This window comes from Acomys russatus, chromosome X (assembly GCF_903995435.1).
Source record: "Acomys russatus chromosome X, mAcoRus1.1, whole genome shotgun sequence".
NCBI classification, from domain to species: Eukaryota; Metazoa; Chordata; class Mammalia; order Rodentia; family Muridae; genus Acomys; species Acomys russatus.
In genome coordinates, this window is record NC_067169.1 from 78,884,402 (window position 1) to 78,905,709 (window position 21,308).

A 21,308-nucleotide genomic window follows, 5' to 3' on the forward strand; every position below is an offset into this window, starting at 1 on the left:
GGAGGAAGAATGCCTTTTGCTACCAGAGGACGGGAAGGGTTCCAGGGTCAAGTGCAGCTAGCAGTGAGGGTTGGGTGGGGCATATTTAGTAGTATAGCATGTATGATTTTGATCCAGACCCCTTCATCAGAGCTACCATTTCATATGTTTTTACATGCTCAGACTGAAGTATGACATGTCAAATAGATCCACAGATCAGTTGGAGGATTCAAGGGCCCCTCTATTTAATTCTCACCCCCAATTCATATTTCCAGAGTTCTTTGTAGCAAAACAAAATTCTAGAGAAGCTTTAGAAAAAAAAAAGAGAGGAAAAAAAGCCCTCAAAAACAAAAGGCAAACAATGGGAAGTGAAAGGCAGAAAGAGAAGATGGAACCCTTAAAGAAGGGAGTATCCCAAAGGAGGTGGGGACAAGGGGAGGAGAAGGGGAGGAGGAGAGGAGGAGGAAAGCGAGCCTGTCTCTTTAAGGGGGTTGGCTGTCAATCAGAAAGCCCTTTTCATTGCAGGAGAAGAGGACAAAGATACTCAGAGAGAAAAAGTAAAGGACAGAAGAAGGAGACTGGAGAGACCAGGATCCTTCCAGCTGAACAAAGTCAGCCGCAAAGCAGACTAGCCAGCAGGCTACAATTGGAGTCAGAGTGCCAAAGACATGGGTGAGTTTCAAAAACTTTAACATCGAAGACGCAGGCACAGGAATTCAAAAGAGATTTTCCAACTTTGGGGCTTTGGGTTTCCAATGGCTTAAATAAGTTGTGTTTTGGCATTTATTTTCTGTTTTAATTCCTTAGCATTTAATTGTATTAACTCCTTCTTTGCTGTACTGAACATAATGCTTCACTGCCAATGAATTCCAGCAGTATATGTGGATTCCCACAGATCCTTGGAGAGAATGCCCACAGGACAATGTGACCATGTGGATTCCTACCACTTCACTTTCTTGTCCTTTCTCCTTTCCCCTGATCTTAAGGCCCTGCTTATAGTCAGGTTATCTGGAATCTCCAAGTTCCACTGGAGACAACTTAAATATTGACTAACCCTCGTATGTATCGAATACTTGCTTCCCTGATACAAACCTCGGAGCCGGTTTGGCATCAATAAGGATGTGGAGGAGTGGGGAAAACTGGGCTCAGACTTGGCAGTGCCTATAGTGGACATTATAGGTTCAGAAGATGAAAGCACAGTTTCTGGTGGTTTTACCAGTGGAGCAGATATGGAGTGTGTGTGTGTGTGTGTGTGTGTGTGTGTGTGTGTGTGTGTGTGTGTGTGTGAATGCATGTGAGCAAACACACATGCAGCTCAACGTTTCTAGTAAGTACCATGGACCTAGCCTCAATTTCTGCTATAACAAGGTGGCTTCTATCTAAGGGCTCTTGTTACGTTGACTGAGACCTGAGGGCTTTTCTATGTGCCACAAAGATGGAAGCTGTGAAGTTTAGTGTCTAGCACTGTCAGTTCAGAGTACAGTATGTGGAACAAAAGTGTCCTTCTTTGCCTTAGGCACGATGCTTCAGAGATACGCACATATTGCCCACGTTTGGGAAAGATAATAGTAGCAGCTGCACACATCCTGAATGAAAAGAGATTTAGTTGCCCAGTGATTCGCCATGTAACATAGTAACCAGTAAATTGATAAGAGCCACAAAAGCATTCTTTTTATTTAGACTGAACTGTTGTGAACCTTGGGTTGTTTTCATCTCAAGTCACTCGGGGAATGTTAGAAGCATATATGCAAGCAGGGTAGTTAGGAGGGTAGCATACTAGACCAGGAGTCTAAACAGCCAGGTCTGGATCTCAGCTCAGTCTCTCATGAACTCTGCCAAATTGGTCTATGCCACCATGAATCACCACTTCACCATCTGCAAGACAGGGGCAACAATAACTCTTCTGTCTACTTTCAGGGTGGAAGATCGAGTAATAATGATGTGGCAGTCCTGTCAATGTAGACAAGTCCTGTAACCACTGTACATTCTGATGACACCCAGTATTCTGCGACAGTGCATTGCCTAGCTGATGTTCCCCTTTCCAAGGTTACTAGGTTTTCTTTGTGCGCACCTGCTATGTTTGTGTAAGAACCATCTGATCACCTAAGTACAGCAAGGGGAGAAGTAATGTGGGAAGAAGTTTGTTCCTGCAAAACAGGGGTGGGGGTGGGGGAAGAGTGTAAGTTGAATCCTACTTCCTCAGGGGATAAAGCCTTGAAGAAATAGAGACAACAAGAAAGAAAACGATCACAGGAATATTTTCTGGTAACAGAAGCTGGATGACTTCCTCCCAAGGAAGGATAGCATAGAGTAAGGTGTCATTGAGGATGTATGTTTAGGTAAGCAATACACAGACTAGGGATACATGATGCAGTAGCCATTGTCTTTACATTCACTCCGTAACACAGTGTCTGAGACAGTGAGTTTTCAGCCATCTCTGACAAGGTAGTAATGTGAGATTGCTTCTGATGTGGAGTTCACTGCCGTTTAACCATGGCAACAGATAAATCAAATTGTAGACTCCAGAATTGAAAGGAACATTGGGACTAATCTGAAGTGGAACTCTGCGTGGTCCTACATGCCTTTAATACCTTAGGACCTGAGGCAGGAGAATCAGTATAAAAGGCAAAACGACATAGGGAGACTTTCCTTTTTAAAAAGGTTGTCTGAGCCAACCTTCAATGCAGAATTCATTTCTTTGACAAAAAAATTAAGAATACACAAGTCTCTACTTAATCACCTCCAGAAGCAGGCAGCTCATTACCTCAACCACAAAATCTCTTAGGATTGGAACTGAGGAGTAGTACTGAATCCAGTGGTCTCTGAGCAAACAGGTTATGGGCAGTGTAACCAGCTTAGTAACACTTCATCCAGACTTAGCAGGGAGATGCTTCATATGGGTCTTTGGAATAACAGTGAAACTAAGAAAGAGCCAAAGAGCCAAAATGAATATTTTCTGCTCAATAACAATGCCATCACTAAGCAGCAAAACATCGCCTTCCTCAAGCTTGTTGTCATCGGAGAACAGTGGCCGTTACCCTGGCAACCAGACTGCACTGCTTCCCTCCAAGTGTGGCTTGGAAGTACAAACTGTGGAGGCAGAGAGGAGGCTGAGTTCTATGAGCTACCTGAAGACTATCTGATCCCATCAAAGGCACCACAAGAATGCCAGAATTTAAAAAGGAAAGCAGATTTAGACCAGCATGTTAACTAACTCTTCCTAGAGACAGACTAAAAGGATCAAGGGCAACCTTCACCACACCACTTTTTACCTTGTTGTGCCTAGCCAGGAGCTCTTGAAAAGCTAGAGAGACTAAGCGATTTGCCCCTGCTTTGAGGGGCTTCACCTTGACCCTGAGCCAGGACACCAGGAAATCTAGTTGATGGTAAGGTTCTCTTGGAGCTTTCTGAGTGGTGACATCTTTGACCCAGGGAGGGGAATGAGGAATAGGAACAGGAACATCTTCAGGTCCCAGCCAAGCCAGGAAGCCAGGGACATGTTTTTCCCTGTTTTATGTTGTTTGTTTATTTGGGGTGTGTGTGTGTGTGTGTGTGTGTGTGTGTGTGTGTGTGTGTGTGTGTAAGACAAAGAGACAGGCAGAGACAGAGTGACAGAGATAGAGATAGACAGGCAGAGACAGAGACACACAGGCAAAGACAGAGTGACAGAGAGACAGACAGAAAAGAAAGAGAGACAGAAGGGAGAGAGTGTGAGTTTATATAGTTTTAAAAATCATCCCTTGAGTACAGTTCTTTTTGTCTTGCAAGAAAAAGACACAGAAGATTAAGTCAGGAGTGACCTGATAAGGAAAGGTCATAAGCCATGGTCAGTGAACAGAGTACTCCCATCTTTTGCCACTCACAGGCCTACCCAGTGTCAGAGTCACATCAAAGTTCAGCAAGACCTTCCTTAGCCTTTGCCAAATGATTAGGAATGATCTGTCATTGACCTCAGAGCTCTTTGTTGTTTAAGGCTTTGAAAAAAGAGTCAATGGCATACCACGAAGAGAGTGAGATTCTACAGGTCATCCTACTTTAAGCAAGGAAAGAGGGGCTATGATACCAGAAGATGCAGCTACACTTACCTCTAGTGACACATTGTTCTTTATTTCCTCATACTGGACAAGGCCACAACAATGTTCAAGGAACAGATTTTAACAGTCAAGCTTATATTTTGGCCTCCAAGTGTTTACACATAAATTGGCCCCTTTCTCTGCCCCCCTACCCGTGTATGTGTGTGTCTGTGTGTCTGTGTGTCTGTTTTTGTCTGAAAAAGAATATAGGAAGAAAAGTGGTCCTGATGCTGTTCCTGATGGTTGTAGTTGTAATTCCCACTACTAGTGGGTACTACTAGGAGTAGCAGCAGTGGTAATAATCCCTGTGTAATAAGGAGGTTGGAGTTCTTTTTTATATAACCTTGTCCACATGACTTGACTATCAAACAGGCTTGAATCCCTAGGCCTCAGTGCCTATAGAGTCCCTTTGAACTCTTGAATGTGGTATATGTGCTAATACCATACAGGAAAGACAAAATCATAGGCAGAGCTTTGTCCTAACAAGATCAGGCCAGCAGCAAAAGTCTTTGTCTCTGTCACCTCCTGATAATTGTTGTTTTACTTCTAGAACCCCCACCCACTGATCGCCTTCTATCTTTAGTACCAGTCACGGCGGCTCTAGTATCATGGCCATGTTAATGGCTCTAGACTGTGATCAAGGAAGCCTCTGTTCATGGGTTGAGGTTAAGGGGTGGACTCTGGGAGGAGGGGAAGACTGCAGTGTAGATTAGAGACTTAGGGAGATGGGACCAGTTTCTCCCTCAAAGAGCTAGCCTGTTGTTTAGCTCTATTGTACAGGGTTCTTCTATCTCTCCCTTTGTCAGCTGGATTCAACAGACAAGCTGGGAATTGTGTGGGATACAATTGGTCTCTTTCTACCCTTCCTTCCTATGAAAGCCCTTCCTCTCCTCCCTTTGATGAGTTCCCAGATTTCACACTGAATTTCCATCATGGAGCTGGTCCTTGAGGTGTGCCCAGGGCATGGGAAAGGAGGGAGGGCTTAAGGCATTTGGCTTCTGCTTAAAGAGACAGCATCAGGATCAGGCCAGTGAGTGGAATGGGAGCTAATGTGAGCCTCACAGTAGTACTGCTGATCTTAGCAGAAAACACAGATGAGAAGTCCTATTACAGCTGATCATGCTTGTTTGGGGGATGTGGAGATAAATAGAACCCAGTCTGAAACTGTTGTCTTTACTTATATTTTTACCAGAGGATTTGGCTCCATCAATTTTAATGCTAGATAATAGGTAGCTCTGCTTTTCAATTTAAGAAATAAATTTGTTCTCCCAAACAGGATTGGAAGCTTTCTGAGGAAAGAAATTGGGCTCCTACTTTCTTTCTGTTTCTTGCAACATCTTTGTTACTAGTAATGTGTTTAATGTTTGTCCTCAAGCCACTTAAACACAAAGGAAAAGAAAGCATCAGAAAGGGTCATTAGTTCTGTGATCACACATCAAAATGAGGCCTTTCAATCTCATTGAGTAGCATTAGTATTGTGTAATTCTTTTATACTGACTCCACCGTTTATTCTTAGCTGGGAAATGACAGAATGCCTTTTAGCATTCAAAACCCTGTTGACTCTGAGGCATTCTGAAACAGAGAGCTTATAGTTTTAGGCTGTTATTGCCCAGTTCATTGTGAAAAATCGAAGTGAACCCAATGGACTTTTATTCAGAATGCTTTGACTGTCAGCTACTTTGATGAGAAGACAATCTCTTATATGTTCTGAGTTTTCCCCTGTTAGAATTCAAATTTTGACTTTTGTTTGGGCAGACTAGCTGCAATTCTTTAGTTCTATTGAACTTAAATGCCCTTAGAGCAAACATTTCATCTGAATGTTGAGGACTTTAACATCTGATGCTTGTTTTAATGTTGTTGAACTATTTTATAACCTAACAGTGATAGATATCTGTAAGGGCATTTGTATTGGCTTTCACATTGGACATTCACCAAAGCCGATGTCCTTGTTCTCTGCTTTGAACATCACTAGAGCAGAAAGGGGAATGGCAAGTTATTATCTGAGCTCTAAGAAAATTGATAAAAAATGTGTGTGAAAATAAACTATCAAGTGATGACCTCAAGTTGCCCCCAAAGTTTTGTCACCCAGTAAAAACACTAAATGTGACGTTTTCTGGTTATTTTGATGACTACTAAATGATCATATGTCCAAGAAGATAAATCACTTTGTGTATTCCATCACTTGATGATAAAAAGGAAAAGTTGTCCTTAGTGTAGATGATATAGAGGGGACATCAGCTAAAGCATTGAGTAGCTCTCTATGTTAGGCTTGTAAGAGCTCAAGTTCCAGATCACACCTGCCTCATCATTAACCATCCCATAGTGAAAATGCTGGAGTAAGTGAATGGGCACATGATGACCACTTGCTAGGGTAGATGGCTGTCTTTACCCTGGGCTAAATAAACAGTCCTGCCATTGTTTACTGGATCTGACCCCCTCCCCACGCCCAGGCCTCCAAGGCCTTGCAGAATACCAATGAGGCTCCTGAGATCTCAGGAGAAAACAAGGCTTCTTTGTCTGGGGAAAGTTATGGAGGGCTGTGTCCAAGGCTTGACCCTTTGCCGAAGACAGAAGGAACAGTGGGGTCAGTAACCTCCCCTCCCCCACCTCAGGCCTCAGAGACCTTCTTTACTACAAGAGTCTAAGAGTTGGAGGGTGGAGAGAAGTTAAAAGGGCAGAGAATGAAAATGGTAGTGCTGTTTACTTCCAAGCACCTTAACCTAATGATAGCAAAGATCTGCTTCTGGGATTGTCTCCCCAAGGCAGTGGTCAGCTTCAGCTGTTTCCTTTTTCTCTGGTGGACACATGCGTGTCATGTACACATGTGTGTAAGTGTGTACATGCCATCATAGGCCAGTAGTGAGCACCCTCTCTTGGTAAGCTCATGTTGAGTGAACTGAGCCTCTGCTCAGAGCAGCACAGCTCCAAACCCATCATCATGTGTTTCTCAGAGAGGCTGCATCTCCTGGCATGGCTGCTTCAGTTTGAGGAAAGTGAAAGGGACCCGGTATTGCACCAAATGTCTACTACATACTTTGGCTTGGGTTTCTGAGCCTTATCTCTAATGCAATGTCCAAGGAACTTCAAAGAAAGAAAGACTGTCGTTTCAGTGAATGGTGGATAATAGTGTTCACTTATTCTACAGTTCTGATAAAAAGGACAAATGCATCTGTCCCAACTTTTCCATGATACACATAATTTGATCTTTCAACATCTGTTGACATTGCTCAACTTACCTGTGGAAATCACATTTTTAAAGCATTTGGGGTTTTAATAAAAACTGAGCTCATGTTAAGGGGATAAAGCAGAGGACTTCTATTTCCCTTTGTACTGTTTTGTAAGTCATTAAACTTGGCTTGGAGCAATACATGAATATAAAATTGATTTTGTTCTATTAGGAGATAAGGAATTATACCATACTTATCACATACTAGTACTTTCTCAGGAACACTTTTTGATTATTTGCATGTACATGCACTATAGGAATAGATATATAATCAACCTGGCATATATATGCATACATGTATATGCACACATTCTAAATACATATATATGCACATACATATATTGTGTCTATATACACTATCTGACATATCTATAAATGCATATACATTCTATTTAAAGATCTTAACATTTTCATTTTATTCACCATTTGCAGATCTGGTCAAGAGGCCAGAAGGAAGCACATGTTTATCTGTCTCATCAGCCATCTCCTTAGCACTTGATAAGTCTCATTTGACATAATTCCAGACCTTGGGCCCTAGCTGCTTCCAGAGTCCATGACTACTTTATGTACCTTTCTTGTTTCGCAGCAACACTAGCACAGGGCTGAGAGGTGCCAGGTCTGGGAGCTCAGACACTCTTAACACTTTAAGACACCTGTGTGTTTTCCTTAGGCCAGAAAGCCATTGTGGCCATGACAGAATGTTTCTTTGTGGCTGAACTAACAGAATCTTCAGGGTGTTTTATTTTGTTTTTTCAAGACAGGGTTTCTCTGTGTGGTAATGTATTGGACTCACTTTGGAAACCAAGCTGGCTCCTGACTCACAGAGACCTGCCTGCCTCTGCCTCTCAGAGTGCTTGGATTACAGTCATGTGCCACCACACCTAGCTATGTCATTTGGGTGGTATAGAAAATGGCCAAGCTGTGGTGGTCTGATACTGCTTATGTGTAGCCAGGTGTAGTAGTAAGTTGGGCTACTGTTCCTTCATGCGTCTCTCAGTTTGACTAGCATAATGTCTCCTATGGATTAGCGCTTCTGAAGGGTCAAGCAGGGAGTGGAAAGAAAAATCATCAAGCCTGTATTCAAATATTTTTTGTAGAAGAAGGCATCACATCCTCTGAAGCTGGAGTTACAGGCAGCAGTGAGCTGTCTGATGTGGATTCTGTGGAAGAGCAGCAAGCACTCTTAACTACCAAGCCATCTTCTCTCCAGCCCCACACCTGCATTTTTATTATTGTGTGCAAAAGCATCTTTCCTAGCACCACTCCTTGTCCTGTGCTAGTTTCTCTCTTCTCTGGGTTGTTCCCTTCTATCTAGACTAAGAAGGATTTGACATTTCTTGCAACAGATCTGCATCATGGGTAGGAATATCCTGAAGCATGCCATTTCCATCCTATCTTCCACCCGAGATGCTCGTTCAGTTCAAATTGTGTCTGAAAACCCTGACATCTATGGTTAGCACTCATCCCTTCTGAAATCCTAAATAGATTTACTCTCTGGAGCCATTTACTTGCTTTCCTGGAATTGTTGGTGGAAAATATTACATTGACTTCATTCATTCATTCTTCAGTGAACTAAAGACTCAATCTGGCAGAGTTTGTACCTTTCCTGTTTTCAAATCCCATGTACAATGCTTGGCACATTTATTCCAGTCAATGAATAACTAAAACAAGTCAACAGACTACAAAAGGGGCTAATCTCACTGCCTCCCTGAATTGCCACTTGAATTGTTTGACTCCTCTTTAAAACCCATACATTCTGAGCATTGACGATGTGGGCTCATTTTTAAGAATGGAACAAAAAGTAGGTCAGTCTCACATCCGCAAAGCTAAAACCTATGGAGTCTCCTTTAGAACTACCAAGATAACCACTCTCCGTGCTTGGTAGCATGGATGTCTTGGCCCAGCAGTGTAGTGTGAGTGGACAAGTTCACTCTTCTGCACCTCTGACTTTTCCCCTTCTTCTTCCCTAGGCTTACTAGAGTGCTGTGCAAGATGTCTGGTAGGGGCCCCGTTTGCTTCCCTGGTGGCCACTGGACTGTGTTTCTTTGGAGTGGCACTGTTCTGTGGATGTGGACATGAAGCTCTCACTGGTACAGAAAAGCTCATTGAGACCTATTTCTCCAAAAACTACCAGGACTACGAGTATCTCATTAATGTGTAAGTACCTCCCCACCCCACACCCAGGCTCATCTCCTTTTTTTCCTCACCCTGTCTTGGAGGTATAAAACACATCAGCATCTTAGTGACTAGTAGGAGACCAGTGTGGAGCCAGATAGAATTCCTGACACATCTCTGTGTGTACAGGTTTTACCATGCCATGTTGGAAGCTCTAAATAAGGAGACAATGTGAGATTCAGAAAGGAGGTCTTCCTCTTCTCCTCCCTGTTTTCTCATGCATGGCCTGATTTCTGCTACGTATGCTTAATGTTGCTTGAATTGTCTCCACAGTGGCAGGTGACAGTCCAATGACTGGGCACAGTGGAATCCCTGGTTTTGGTCTGATACTTCTTATGTGTACCCAGTCGTAGTAGTAAAGTCTGTCCCACTCCTAGAACAAGTTAGGCTACTGTTCCTTCATGCATCTCTCCGTTTGCCTAGCATATGTCTCCTATGGAGTAGCACTTGTCAAGCGAGGAGTGGCAAACTTGGTTCTCTAGGGTGCAGGGTAATACGGAATAGGGGGGAAATGTACCCTTGGCCACCTGCTCTGTCGCCATTTATTGCAACATATGAAAAACCTAGTGATCCCTCTCAAGAACCCCCAGCCACTGAGGCATGTACCTTACTAAGTAACGAGGAGAGCAGTGTCCTCTGCAGAAGGCTATCTGAACTTTTCTGTCTGTCAATGCAGGATCCATGCTTTCCAGTATGTCATCTATGGAACTGCCTCTTTCTTCTTCCTTTATGGGGCCCTTCTGCTGGCTGAGGGCTTCTACACCACCGGCGCAGTCAGGCAGATCTTTGGCGACTACAAGACCACCATCTGCGGGAAGGGCCTGAGCGCAACGGTAACAGGGGGCCAGAAGGGGAGGGGTTCCAGAGGCCAACATCAAGCTCATTCTTTGGAGCGGGTGTGTCATTGTTTGGGAAAATGGCTAGGACATCCCGACAAGGTGATCATCCTCAGGATTTTGTGGCAATAACAAGGGGTGGGGGAACAAGTGGGCGTGAGTCTGTGGCCTCATCCCCACCCAAGGTTGGGTCCTCTCCAGAGGCCTGGCTTTTGAGTGAGGAAGCGATGGCTACAGCCGAACGATATGGTCAGGAAGAACGTGGTGCCTGGCCGGCTTAGCCTCACCTTTCAAAGGTTCCCTAGAAAATTTCATCTCAAACTGAAAAGCATGAATTTTGTAGGATCTTTGTACAATAAGACCATTTCTAACCAATCTGTTGGTATCCCTTTACTTTGTTCCTAGCAAGGATTACGAGAGTGGGCCAGACTACAAGAATCTAAAATGCTAGTCAGGGGATTTAAATGTAGACACACAACTTGAAATGGAGGGTGGATCATAGATATTAAAGAATTGACTCCAACTCACGATATTCTGGGATCCTATACTATTGGGGGTTCCAGAGAGAATTAGGCTAGATCTGCATATTTCACACACTTTTGGGCTAGCTGTGTTTTAGAAAGACATCCATTGGTTTTCAGTCTCTAGAGTTAAAGATCTTTTGGGGCCTGAACATGAGTGTGTTGTGGTGATGACCTTTATGACCAGCAGTTAGCTTAGAATGGTTTTAGATCTGAAATTTAAATCTCCTATTGGCATTGTTCAGTGACTGGGGAACAAAAATCCTGTGGCAAAGAACATCTTGTAAGCTCAGCCTAAGGCACAAAATGGCACAACTTTCTTTCAGGACTTTTTTTTTTTTAACTTTTTTACACCTTCTCTGCCCTCCAAATCCCCTGAAGCCCTTCTAACCCAGGGATCCGCCTCTCTCCAACTCCCACCCACTCACTCTACCCTCCATTGCAGTTGGGGCCAGTTCTCTAAGAGATACTGCCAGTGATACCTCACAGAAGTGCCCCGCTCACTAATTCCATTTGAGGGAGATGCCTGGAATCTGACTTCATTGGCACATGCCACTCCAGGATCTCCCAGTTTTTGTTACAAGGCCTGCAAATTGATGCTGATTAATAACCACCCCATGTCAATTGTTTTAGTTTGTGGGCATCACCTATGCCCTGACTGTTGTGTGGCTCCTGGTGTTCGCCTGCTCTGCCGTGCCTGTGTACATTTACTTCAATACCTGGACCACCTGTCAGTCTATTGCCTTCCCTAGCAAGACCTCTGCCAGTATAGGCAGTCTCTGCGCTGATGCCAGAATGTATGGTGAGTGGGATGTGGGAGCCTTAATTGCCTAACATCTCGAGAAGCAACATGTACTTGTTTTTGTTTTAGGGTGAAGAGGATGGTGATTGTGGAAATATTATAAGATAATGAATAAATGCATCTTAGTTTATTAATCTTATTCCATGGAAACTAAGATTCCCCCCTCCCCCCCACACACATACACATCAAGGAAATATGGAAGTTTGGGGAGGTTTTGTTTTGCTCTCCTCCTTCTCTTCTTCCTCCTCCTCCTCTTCTGCCTTCTCCTTCCTCCTCCTCTTCTCCTTTTTCTTGGCTGCTCTCACTCATTTTCTCTGACTGCTATCAAGAATGTAAAGCAGCCCCTTTCACTACTATACAGTTTCTCAGACATCGAATACCACCTTTACTTTCATGTAAAGTCTTAGAAAACAGGGTCATGCTTGCTGCCGATATGAGATTTACAGGCAGCATAGAGAAGATAGAAGGCTCTGGGGAAAGTCCACATGAAGTTTACTCTGGTTGCTTTTGCACCTTAGGTGTTCTCCCATGGAATGCTTTCCCTGGCAAGGTGTGTGGCTCCAACCTCCTCTCCATCTGCAAAACAGCTGAGGTAAGCAAATGATGAGTGGGCTGATTTTGAAATAGTTTAGCTAATAACACAGAAAATCCTACCTATAACAGAAGTTTCTCTTTATGAACTTCAACTTCAAGGGTTATAGTATCTCCTTGTTGGACTCTGAATTAGCAGACTTCTTTCTGCAAACTGATGGCTAAGTGTACCTGAACCAATGAGCATCCTGATTAAAGTACAAACAAGCACCTATTCACCCCAGAGCTGCCCCGAAACACTTACTTTCCCAGGCTCCCCTCATTAAAAGAAAAATGTGGAGCCTTAAGTAAAGGTAGTGCTTAGTAATAAAATTTCCCTAATGAAAATTTCCATTTTGGTTAAAAACTTACCAAGAAAATGAGCCACGTACAGACACACACATGAGCTCTATCAAATATTTTTAATTTGGAACTCCTTAATCTCCAATAAGAGGTGAAATAAGTACATTTGGAAAAAGCAAAAAAGAGAACAGACGTGCCATTACAGCAAAGGAATAAAAGCCAATCCTGAGGAGGAAGTCAGAAAAACATCTTTGAAAAAAAGATTTGGGATCCTGGGAAGAACTATAAGAAATGAATTGACTATTTGGGATCATTAATCTCTTTTCTGAGTCTTGTACATGCTCTGGGTGTGAGGTACCATAATAGACAGTTGCAAATGGGAGGTTGACACTTAGGGAAGTGAAAATTTATAGATACAAAATCAACGTGCAGGAAAGATGTCAGCCCATCCAGACAACTGCATTCACTACAATGGAGTGCTTTGCTTTTCTGTTGTAAGAAATCATTCTCTCTCACACATTTTCCTACAGTTCCAAATGACCTTCCACCTGTTTATTGCTGCGTTTGTGGGTGCTGCAGCCACACTAGTTTCCCTGGTAAGTTATTTTAAGATATTATTAGAAAAGGCATGCTCCAGGGGTAGCTTGAGTAGTGTTAAGCTGAAAGACTCCTCCCAACTTTGGAAGGCTGGAGAGAAGCTATGAAGAGGGGCAGCAAGGCGTGGGGCTATGTATGTCTGCTGTGCATTGTCAAGGTACTGACAAGAGCATAGGGCTAAACAGGATTTGCCGTATCCCAGGAGTCTAGAGAGTATAAACATCTTAGACAGTCTCTAGTGGGCATAACTACTCCCAGGGAAACTGGAGGGACCTCCTCACATTAGAATTGCTAGCACTCTGCTGCAATCCTGTGCCCCAGGTCCTGAGGATAATGTAAGTGCAGTGCCAATGTAGTGTACTGTGCAGATACAAAACCGCATGTACCATGGGGCAAGGTGATGGACCGCAAGTCTCTGAGGTAGCACTTAACTACAAAGAGGATCTCCCAGAAGCATCCTCATTACTGCAGAGGCCTTCACAAAAAGCCCCCTCACTTCTACTCTGTGAAATCAATTGCTGCAAAGGAGAGAGGAGGGCTGTGCCGCATGAAGTAGCTGTGTGTATACAGCAGACACTTTATGACTCCAAGTTGCTTAGACATCTTGAAAGAACACAGCACAGACATAGCCACCTTCCTGAACGACAGGTCAGTGGTTAGCAGAACCTGTCTGTGGAGTACATCTTTATTGATTAGGTTCGTGATGAAATGGGCTATTGTGGAAGTGTCTAATTCAAGATCTCTGTTCATATATATATATATAATAAAAAACACTAGGGATGTGCTCTTTACATTTTTTTTTTTTTTTGCAGACAGACCTTTCATTTAGTTGTGATTTGATTTCAATTCTCCCTCATTCCCAAAGGGTTTTGAGTAGAGAGAACTTCCCTCTCTGCTGTCACTTACCTTTTCTCTTCTGTTCCCTACAGCTTACCTTCATGATTGCTGCCACGTACAACTTCGCCGTCCTTAAACTCATGGGCCGAGGCACCAAGTTCTGATTTCCCGTAGAAATCCCCCTTGATCTAATAGCGAGGCTCTAACCACACAGCCTACAGTGTTGTGTCTCCTATCTTAACTCTGCCTTTGCCACTGATTGGCCCTCTTCTTACTTGATGAGTATAACCAGAAAGGAGAGTCTTGTGGTGATTAATCTCTCTCTGTGGACTCTCCCTCTCATGTACCTCTTTCAGTCATTTTGCTCCACAGCTGGTTCCTGCTAGAAGTGGGGGACGCCTGAGAAGGTGATTCCCCAGCTGCAAGTCACAGAGGAATGGAAGCTCTGGTTGAGTTTGCAAGCATCTCCTGAAGCCCAGGATGTGCTTCCTTCTCAAAGGGCTCTTCCATTGAGGAAAACAAAGTGGAAAGAAAGATTCTCAGGTAGAGAGCAGGAATGTCCTTGGCCTCCTTGTCATCAGTAGGAGCCAAATATATTCTCCTTGATGCACAAAATGAAGAACTCACTCTTATCTTCCTGTTTCCACTGAAGACAGAAGAAAATAAAAGCATGCTAGTAGAGCAATACCATTTGCCCAAATGTGTTCCTGCAGCTGGGAGAAGGGGGTCAAAGCAAGGATCTTTCACCCTTAGAAAGAGAGCTTTGACCCCAGTGGCATTGGACTATTTAAGCCCTCACTCAGCCTACCTGCCTTACAGCATAAGGGAGCACAGTGTCTGTGTAGACAAAGGGGGCATCATTTGTCCTTACACCTCATTAGGAAGAGAAGCAGTGTTGTCAGGATCTTCTTACTCCCTTCTCCTTGATAACAGCTACCATGACAACCCTGTGGTTTCCAAGGAGCTGAGAATAGAAGGAAACTAGCTTATGTGAAATAAGACTGTGACCTAAGGAGCAGCAGTGGGTGGAGGCTAAAGGTGTAATTTGAGCTGGCCCTCGGGTAGATGCAAGATAGTTAACTCTTTGCATAGTATATCTTTCTTTCCCTGTCACTTAGTTGTGTCCATATCTTCACAATGGTGCTCTTTTCCTGGGGTTTATCCATTCACTCATAGCAGGTGATTTGAAGATCTTGATTCGTTTCAGAATGACTCATGCTTCATATTTTCCAATTGTTTATCTCTTCTTTGGAGTTGTATCAGAAAGATTTGGAGAATGATTCTTTGAATATGGGTCTTTTTTGGGGGAAAAGGAAAACTGGACAGTAAGCATCACAAAATATTTGAAATTGTCTAGTCCCATGAATTTATTGGGTTTTCCACAAACATTCTGCCATTTGTAGAAGTAGGTTTGTTTGGTAAATTTAAACTTCAGTTTGAGTTACCTGTCCAACATTTTCTTTCCTAACAAATGACAGATGATTTAACTGGCTAATATTATCTCAGTATTTTGAGAATTAGGTTTAGCATAGAGGTTGTTATCTCTTGGTATATATAGGTCACATAATAGGTTGTACCAGCTGTCAGCTGTTCAGTTGGTAGGCTTCCACAGAGATCTGAAGACATGGAGAGGACAGACAGCAAGAATTTGAAACCTGAACAACTCCCAGATTTCAGGCTTACCCTCTATTTGTTAACTTTTGGTTAAAAAACAAACCCTTGATCTGTTTTGATTGATGGGAAAGCGATTATAGACCTTTTATTGTAGATTTGTGTTGTTATTCCCCAAAGTGGTTTCTTCTGTGTTGAAGGAGATATGACTTTGCAAGAAGACATTTTGAGAGTTATTCTTGGGCCGGTATATAAGGTAGATTAGCAGGAAGCACAAGGGTGGTGAGATGGGAAAGGATCTGTAAGAAACCAATCAAGATCAAGAAACGTGAAATAACCTATATCTTTTATTTTGTTTTAATTTAATAGCATAACAGATAACCAACCATTCCCTGAAGACCTCACATGCACACACATGTACACGCACACACATGCACATACACATACAAAGAGAGTTAATCAACTGCAAGTGTTTCCTTCATTTCTGATATAGAATTTTGATTTTAACAACATAAAGAATAAACGTTTAGAAACTCATCTTACAAAATGTATTTTATAAAATTAAAGAAAATAAAATTAAGAATGTTCTCAATCAAACATGGTGTCCTTTGAGTGAATCGTTCTCTTTGACCTCACTAACAGGAACTTAATTATAGTTAGCTCAAGGTGCACATGGATTTTTCAGGCTATGTAAGTTATTCTTACACTACTGTGAAAAATGTCATAGATACATACATAACTTCTTTTTTTATACCTAAAGATACTAAGAAATAGTTGCAAAATGCAAAACAGTTTACCTAGAGAAACCCAATAAATACTTCTCTGAATTTGAATATGGTTTTCTTTTTTTATCTAGGCTTTTATTATGTATCCTTGGCTGTCCTGAAATTCTCCATGTAGAGCAGGCTGCCCTTGAGCTCATAGAGATCTGCCTGCCTCTGCCTCCTGAGAGAGAGAATTAAAAGCATGTGCTACCATGCTGGGCTGAACCCAGGCCTCTGTACCAGTTCATTTCATGTTTAATTTCTCATGGGTTTCATAGTGTCTTGCTCATGCCAACTCAGCATGGTTTACTTGCCTAAGTGCCATTAAATTATTTTTACTATTTCTCAAAATTGTTTAGCTATTTCAATAAAGATACCCTGGTGCTTCCCACTTGAAAAATACACAGTTTCAGTTGGGAAGTAGTAAATAAAAGGTTTGAAGTTGAGTGTCTATGGCAGAGAAGATATACCAAGGATGATATAAACTAACATGCTGTGGCTGCTCAGGAGGAAAACGAGTTCGTGACACCTACTACCCTCTAGTGCCCAGCCCACAAAGCCACCTAACACAACATGGACCATAAGTCTGATGACCAGCCTGAAGAAAGCTAACTTAAAATAAGATTTGTCTCATAGTTGTGGCTGACAAGGAACACAAGAAAGGAGACTAGCTGTAGGCAACATGTAAGCCATCAGTGAAGGAGCTCTGTTCAGAAGTAGTTCAATTGTAGTCTCCTAGTTTCTGCTTCATCACAATTAATATTCTGCAAGTAAGTCTGGTCGAATAACTTTAAGACAAAGGGAGTAAAAAAAATATGATTTATTTTTAGACACTGGAAAACAAGGGCACAGCACCACGTTTTGGAAAACTGACTCGGGGTGCTACAGAGTGAATGTACTTTTGCCTCAGAGGAGCAAAAGCCAAGAAAGCTGTGTTTTCCATCTGTCCTTATTTAGTTCTGCCCTCTGGGATGGGTCTATAGATGGAGTTTCCAGGCTCTCAGAAGCTGAGAGCATCTCTGGTTTATCAATTGAGCCATTGTTCTTAGCTCACCCACACACCATAAACCTTTCTCTGAACAGAAAGAACTCTCTTTGTGCTCAGATCAGCTACAAAAATTAAAATACAGCAGTAGAAACAAGAAATATTTTTTACAACATCAGTTGTATGGCTTTTCTTCAGGGTCAGTATTGAGTGCAGTTATACTGTGTGTGGAAGCTGCCCCTTTTTTCCCCCCAAAGAGACATGCATTCATTCTGTATACATTCATTGAGAAAACTAGCTTTGTGCTGAACCCTGGGAGGTTCATGTTTGGGGGTTTTGTGGGTAAAACAATCATACAGACATGGTCTTACACTCAATCTCTGTCCCCTTCAGCTATAGCAGAGGGGTCTCCCAGCATGGACTAGAGTGGAAGCAGGGAGCTTGAAAAACCAATCTGGTTGGTTGGCTGCAATGAGCATCTGATCCCGCCCTTCAGTATGTGGGAGAGGCAGTGGTTGAGGGTCATGACTTCATGTGGCTTTGGTTTTCTGGGACCTTGATAAAAACAAAACTTCAATTTAGAGCTCCTGACAACTTGTGACTTGCATTATGTCACCCCGCTTCTTGTCTTACATGTGACAGCATTTATGCGTACACTGGCACAATGCATGTTCTTGCTTCCACCCACGTAGTCATTTGAGAAGTCAGAGGGCACATGGCTCAGTACTTATGTAAACTATTCAGCCTGCCGCATTCTCTCAGTCAAGGGTTAATATGAGAAGCAAAGGAAACAACGGGTGACATAAAATATGATAGAAATGCAAGTGTGTATGTAGAAAAAGGAGGCCTGCTGTGGTATGATACTTAGCATTTGAGAAATATCTAATAGCCTTGAACTGTTTCACTTATCCACATAAAAATTAACCTGGATAGAGGTTCCAGAGAAGCCAGTTTCACTGACACTATGTATTTTGGGAAGTGCTATCATGAAAACATCAGAAAGGAAAGCCACAACATTGGAGTCTAAGGGTTTCAATACTGAAACCAAGCTATTTAATACTTGAAAACTCATAGATGATTTGAGTCCTAATAGAGCAGAACCTTTTAAAAAGTAAGGGTAATGTGATTGGCCCACAATTAACAAAAATGAGAGTGCAACAACTACCGTCCTATATCAAGAGCTGATGCACAGCAATTGTCCTCTAACCTCCATAGGCGTGCTGTGCATGTGCACATGCCTGCACTCACAGGCACGTTATTCACATAGGCGTGCTGTGCATGTGCACATGCCTGCACTCACATGCACGTTATTCACATAGGCGTGCTGTGCATGTGCACATGCCTGCACTCACAGGCACGTTATTCACATAGGCGTGCTGTGCATGTGCACATGCCTGCACTCACATGCACGTTATTCACATAGGCGTGCTGTGCATGTGCACATGCCTGCACTCACAGGCACGTTATTCACATAGGCGTGCTGTGCCTGTGCACATGCCTGCACTCACATGCACGTTATTCACGTAGGCGTGCTGTGCCTGTGCACATGCCTGCACTCACATGCACTTATTCACATAAGCATGAGAATAATATAATGTAAAAATTAAAAAGAAAATAAACCAAAAAGGTTAAAAGGTCCAAAGACGTGGCAAGTGAAGCCCTTAAGTGTGCAAGCCTAATCTGAGTTTGATTTCTATTTCCCACATAAATGTGAAAGGACAGACAACTGACTCCACAAAGTTGTCCTCTGACCTACAAATATGCATACTCTGTCACACATATCACACACACACACATACACACACACACACACACAGGAGAGTTAAAAACTTAAAAAATAATGCTACCAGATACATGTGGCTCAGCTAATTATTGTTGGAAAGAAAGCCTACATAAAGGGGCTGGACCTGCAGATTCAAAAATTAAAAATCTCCTTGACACACAGCAACAATGAGATATCTGAAAGCAGTCCCAGGGAGGATCAGTAATGATAGTGTAGGCCTCCAACCAGACCCATGACTGGTAACAATGAACATTAGAAAGTAAACCTATGTGGACAAAAGGCTAGACTGCATGATACACTACAGCTTCTGTGACAAGACTTTTTGTTTGTTGTTTTATTTTACTGGGGGGAGGAGAGGGATTTTGGTGCATGATGTGTAAATCATAGACATTCAATAAAAGTATAAAAAATAGAAAAAAGAAAAGAAAAAAAGAAAAATAAATAAGCAGTGATGGTAGTTCCATTTCTTTCGAAAACTCTGCTGAGAGAAGCAAAGAACTGTTGTCAGTTCATATCTGCACGCCAGAAGAGGGCAGCAGATCACATTATAGATGGCTGTGAGCCACCATGTGGTTGCTGGGACCTCTGGAAGAGCAGGCGGCGCTCTTAACTGCTGAGCCATCTCTCCAGTCACTGTCAATTCATTTTTCTCAGCAATCTCCAAACATTTCTAATTGTGCAACCCTATTAGTAAACTTGACATTACTGCTTTAAAATGTGGTATGAGGATAAGCCGCTGAACAGAAACCAGCTTTTAGCAGTATATATCCCACAATGACATCTATGTAATTAAAATTGGTTTTTTTTCTCTGTCTAATCTTATAAGATGCATTAAAATAGATAACATTAATATTTACACTATTTAAAATCACAAGGAGAGGGAGAGTCAGGGAAACAGCCAGAACAAAGCAGATGTGAGATTCAAAGCTCATAAACATACACTGTCCTCCATCCTCCAGGCAGGCCCCCACTTTCTAAATGTCTCATAAGCACTTGGGGATCAATTGTTTAAATATGTGAGACAGGGAAAGATATTTTATCTTTTAACCAAGACATCACTGGAAAGTTTAACGAAGGTGGTAGCGATGCCACTGTAGCAGAGGGAACAGGGAACAGTGCTGGTCATGGGTGGGCTACTTACAGCCTCTCCACCACGATGAACTGAACCCGCCGAAACTGTGGGCAAGATAAGATAAATCCTTCTTCCTTTCAATAGTCAATAGCAGGTTTTTTTTTTTCAGATAAAAGTCACTAATACAAACGATTTGTATTACATTTGAAAATGATGATTTCAAGGGCCTCCCTGTGCCTTGCCTTGCTCATCTCCTACCCTGTGTGTGATTCAGCTTACTCCTCACTTTTCTACTGTCTTTTCTACTGATAAAAACCACAAAGCCGACTCTGACCTCAGGTTCTTTGTGTTAGATGTTCATTTGTGTCAAAAACGTTTGTCTTCAAGATATGTACATAGCTCAGGTATTTGGCTCATACTTTTTCTGGTCTGTTCTTTTTATTCAGGATTATCTGTTGACCTTTCTCCCACAGGAACCAGAACCATGACACATCAAATCCCCTTTCTGCTTTGTTTATCTCGGTATCTCCATGGACCTTCAGATTTAAGTAGACCCCCATGGCTTGGCAGTGCTTGGCAGGTGCTTATTGAATAAATTAAAGGAACAAAATCACCATATTCATGTACTGATGTACTTCTATACTAACATTTAATGTAAAATAATATTTTAAAGTGTGAGAAAGATGTGAAATTATCTCTTAAATGATTTTTCTTTGATGGCTATAGAATGTATCTTAGCTTAAATGTGTTAGTGTTAATATTTTAGTGGGGGCAGTATAGCTGACTATGCTATTCATTAACTGTGAAGCCATGCTTTAATATTCTAGAGTGCTGAGTTCATTTCAAACTGATACTTGCCTTGAATGTATGTCATAGCTGAAAATGAAACCTCACAAAGATTCACGTATGTAAATAGATATAGATGTGTTCAGAAAAGTGTGTCACTGAATTTTTTTCAGTTTTACTGTACAGTTATTTTAAAGTTTTTAGGTGAAATTTGATTTATTAAATTTCATTCTCCCTAACATCTAATCAGTGACTCTGACAACATAAAAATGAGTAGTTTACTTATCAAACTCCTTTTGTTTCTAAAAAAAATTTAATTAATATTCAAGGTATTAGATATCATGGCAAAAAAATAGATATCATGGCATCTTCAAACAAACTGTTCTAG

At 42.1% G+C, this 21,308-nt stretch overlaps 1 protein-coding gene across 2 annotated transcripts; it reads left to right on the forward strand.

The window, feature by feature from the left end:
* The first annotated feature begins 504 nt into the window (after positions 1-504).
* Positions 505-16,025, forward strand: Plp1 (proteolipid protein 1). Of its 2 annotated transcripts, none has more exons than XM_051141620.1 (7): positions 505-651; positions 9,249-9,435; positions 10,130-10,391; positions 11,444-11,612; positions 12,131-12,204; positions 13,016-13,081; positions 14,012-16,025. In XM_051141620.1, the coding sequence occupies exons 1-7, from the start codon at positions 648-650 to the stop codon at positions 14,081-14,083; spliced, it is 834 nt and encodes a 277-aa protein (XP_050997577.1). In that variant the 5' UTR covers positions 505-647; the 3' UTR covers positions 14,084-16,025. The 2 variants fall into 2 exon arrangements, with proteins under 2 accessions (XP_050997577.1, XP_050997578.1); XM_051141621.1 differs by having other exon boundaries at positions 10,130-10,286.
* Positions 16,026-21,308: the final 5,283 nt, after the last annotated feature.